This window comes from Neoarius graeffei, chromosome 18 (assembly GCF_027579695.1).
Source record: "Neoarius graeffei isolate fNeoGra1 chromosome 18, fNeoGra1.pri, whole genome shotgun sequence".
Lineage (NCBI taxonomy): Eukaryota > Metazoa > Chordata > Actinopteri > Siluriformes > Ariidae > Neoarius > Neoarius graeffei.
Window position 1 is genome coordinate 31,205,423 of NC_083586.1, and position 2,361 is coordinate 31,207,783.

At 42.4% G+C, this 2,361-nt stretch overlaps 1 protein-coding gene across 4 annotated transcripts in view; it reads right to left on the minus strand.

Annotated features, from left to right (window-relative positions):
• The window catches only part of LOC132866104 (growth hormone receptor-like), a 142,075-nt gene continuing 139,714 nt past the window's right edge, over window positions 1-2,361 (minus strand). For 3 of the 4 annotated variants that reach the window (XM_060898684.1, XM_060898686.1, XM_060898685.1), the window contains one exon: window positions 1-1,462. In XM_060898684.1, the coding sequence (XP_060754667.1) occupies window positions 788-1,462 (675 nt within the window). In that variant the 3' untranslated portion in view covers window positions 1-787. The remainder of the gene's footprint in view (window positions 1,463-2,361) is intronic. The other variant, XM_060898687.1, reaches the window with a different exon arrangement.

The window sequence follows — 2,361 nt, forward strand, 5'->3', positions numbered from 1 at the left end:
TGTTTACATAGGTTTATATGACCAGTGATATGAAACAAGTTCAGTTACACAAATTGAAACGTAGCGATTTTCTATGCTATGGAAAGTCCGCACTATAATGACAGGCGTGCTAACACCTGCTGCGCGCTTCGGCAGCACATTGATACGGAGCACTTACACACTATATATTTAAAATGTTGAACTGACTTAATAAAAGGACATTAACAAGTAGAACTTGATGCCATTGGTATTGACTGGGATGCCTCCATCACCAACAAGTCTTGTCCTTCTTGTTACTAATTTGTATGTCTGAAACACCCTTAAAACATTCTACAAACAGGAAGGAAGCTATTGAAGAAAAACTATTTCAGACATTTGACCTTGATTTGACCTTCAGCTGGTTTGGATCAATTCCAAAATGTAATCAGCTCATCTGCTGGTTACAGTGATGGTTCCATGCAAATCTTATAAACGTTCAACCACTTGTTCTTGAGATCTTATACTAAAAGTTATCTTGGATGGACAACCTGAAAACAATGTCTAGATGACCCAGTGGTAGAGGTTTGATACCAAAAACATGAAGGCAGCCAAGGCAAGGTTAGAAAGTATCCGAAATAAAACTAAAATTAAAAATGCATTTATTTTGGTGAAATATATTTGTTTTCTTAAATTAGATATATGTTATGCTATTAATGGCAGAACAACTCAATTTTGGTCCAAACCTGATTTCTTTTTACAGAATTCAGGTCACAGGAACATTTCATGGATTTTCATGGATTGCCATACACATACTTAATTTACACAATGCCTAGCTCCTGTCTGTCGTTTGGGATAATAAAGGCACAACATACTCGTTCTGCTCCTCCTCTCCCACGCAAAACCTAATTTCATTGGTTTGAACCTCCACCCGTTTCTCCAAATGAGCTTCTAACTGGCTAAGTTTCCTTGTTTCCTCATCTGGCTTATCCGTTAGCTCAAAATAGGGTGAGCCTTTGAGTGAATCTGACATGCAGGGCACCAGCTGCACCATCTCGCTGGTGTTTACTACATCCACACAGGTGTAGAATTCATGAGTGGTGGGCGGAGCACTGGTGTTTTTAGGGGCAGGGTTTACAGTCATGCTGTACTCCGTGTCTGGGAGTAAGAGCAGTTCCGGCTGCATGTAGCTTTTCGCTGGCCAAGCCCATAAAGCAGCCTCAGGGGTCACTGTCACCTCTGAGGACTCATTGTTGGAGTCTGAGAAGTCTTGGCAGTCAGGATTGGGGATATCAGGGGTGTGAAGTAGCTGCTGGTCTTCAGTGCAGGCAGGGGTCTGTTTGCCTTGTGGCTCCTTATCCTCCTGGATGCTAGACATTGAGCTCAGTTGAGATAATGAGACAACTTCGTCCATGCTGACCTGGTACCCTGACTCCCCACAGTAGTGTTGTGCCTTGTAGCCTTGCAGGGAGGAAAAGTGATGATTAATTTCATCCATCATGCCTTTCTGAAGGAAAAGAGAGGTAGAGAAATATACAGTAAGGGGACAAAAATAGTAGATAGACAGATGCAGCTTCCAACACCATTTTCACACCATCCTTTGTGTATTGAAAATTATGGTTGAAATTTGTTTGTATGTCTGCACTCATCTCCCCATCCCAACTAAAATCTTGATCTTGGCTCAAATGTGCATCCTCACTTCAAAAACCCTATGGCCTGCAACTGACAGTCATGGTCTATGCACCATGACACAGTTATTTAGCCAGTTTGTCAAGCTGCTCTTGAGTAGTGTTTAGATTCAGCAGAAGGTGTGTTGTATCTCATACTCTACTGGCTGTTGTGACAATCAGTCAAGCACTTCAAAATAGTCCCTTCCTGTCTTCTTCTTTAAAAAAAAAATTCAAGCCGTCAGGAGGCTATGGTGACTAATCACTCTTTATAACTGTGGTGAGATGGCAGATGGGCGACAACAGCAGAAGACCACATAGGGTTCCACTCCTATCAGCCAAGAACAGGAATCTGAGGCTACAGTGGGCTCAGGCTCACCCAAACTGGACAGCTGAAGACTGGAAAAATGTCACCTGGTCTGGTGAATCTCAATTTCAGCTGTGACATGGAATGACAGGATTGTAATTTGGCAGCAACAGCATGAATCCATAGACCCAACCTGCCTTGTGTCAACAGTTCAGTCTGGTGGTGGTAGTGTGATGGTGTGCGGAACGTTTTCTTGAACCGTGTTAGTAAAAGTGCTTTGTAACAGAGAGCATGAGGTGTTGTGAACTGAGTAGACATAAAGCTATTTGCAAGAATGAAGCAATGAATTGAGCGTGCAGAGTATCTTCCATGTGAATGTTCGCAGTCTTTTTTGGGCTACATTTGACTCCTGGTGAATCGAGTTGAATTATT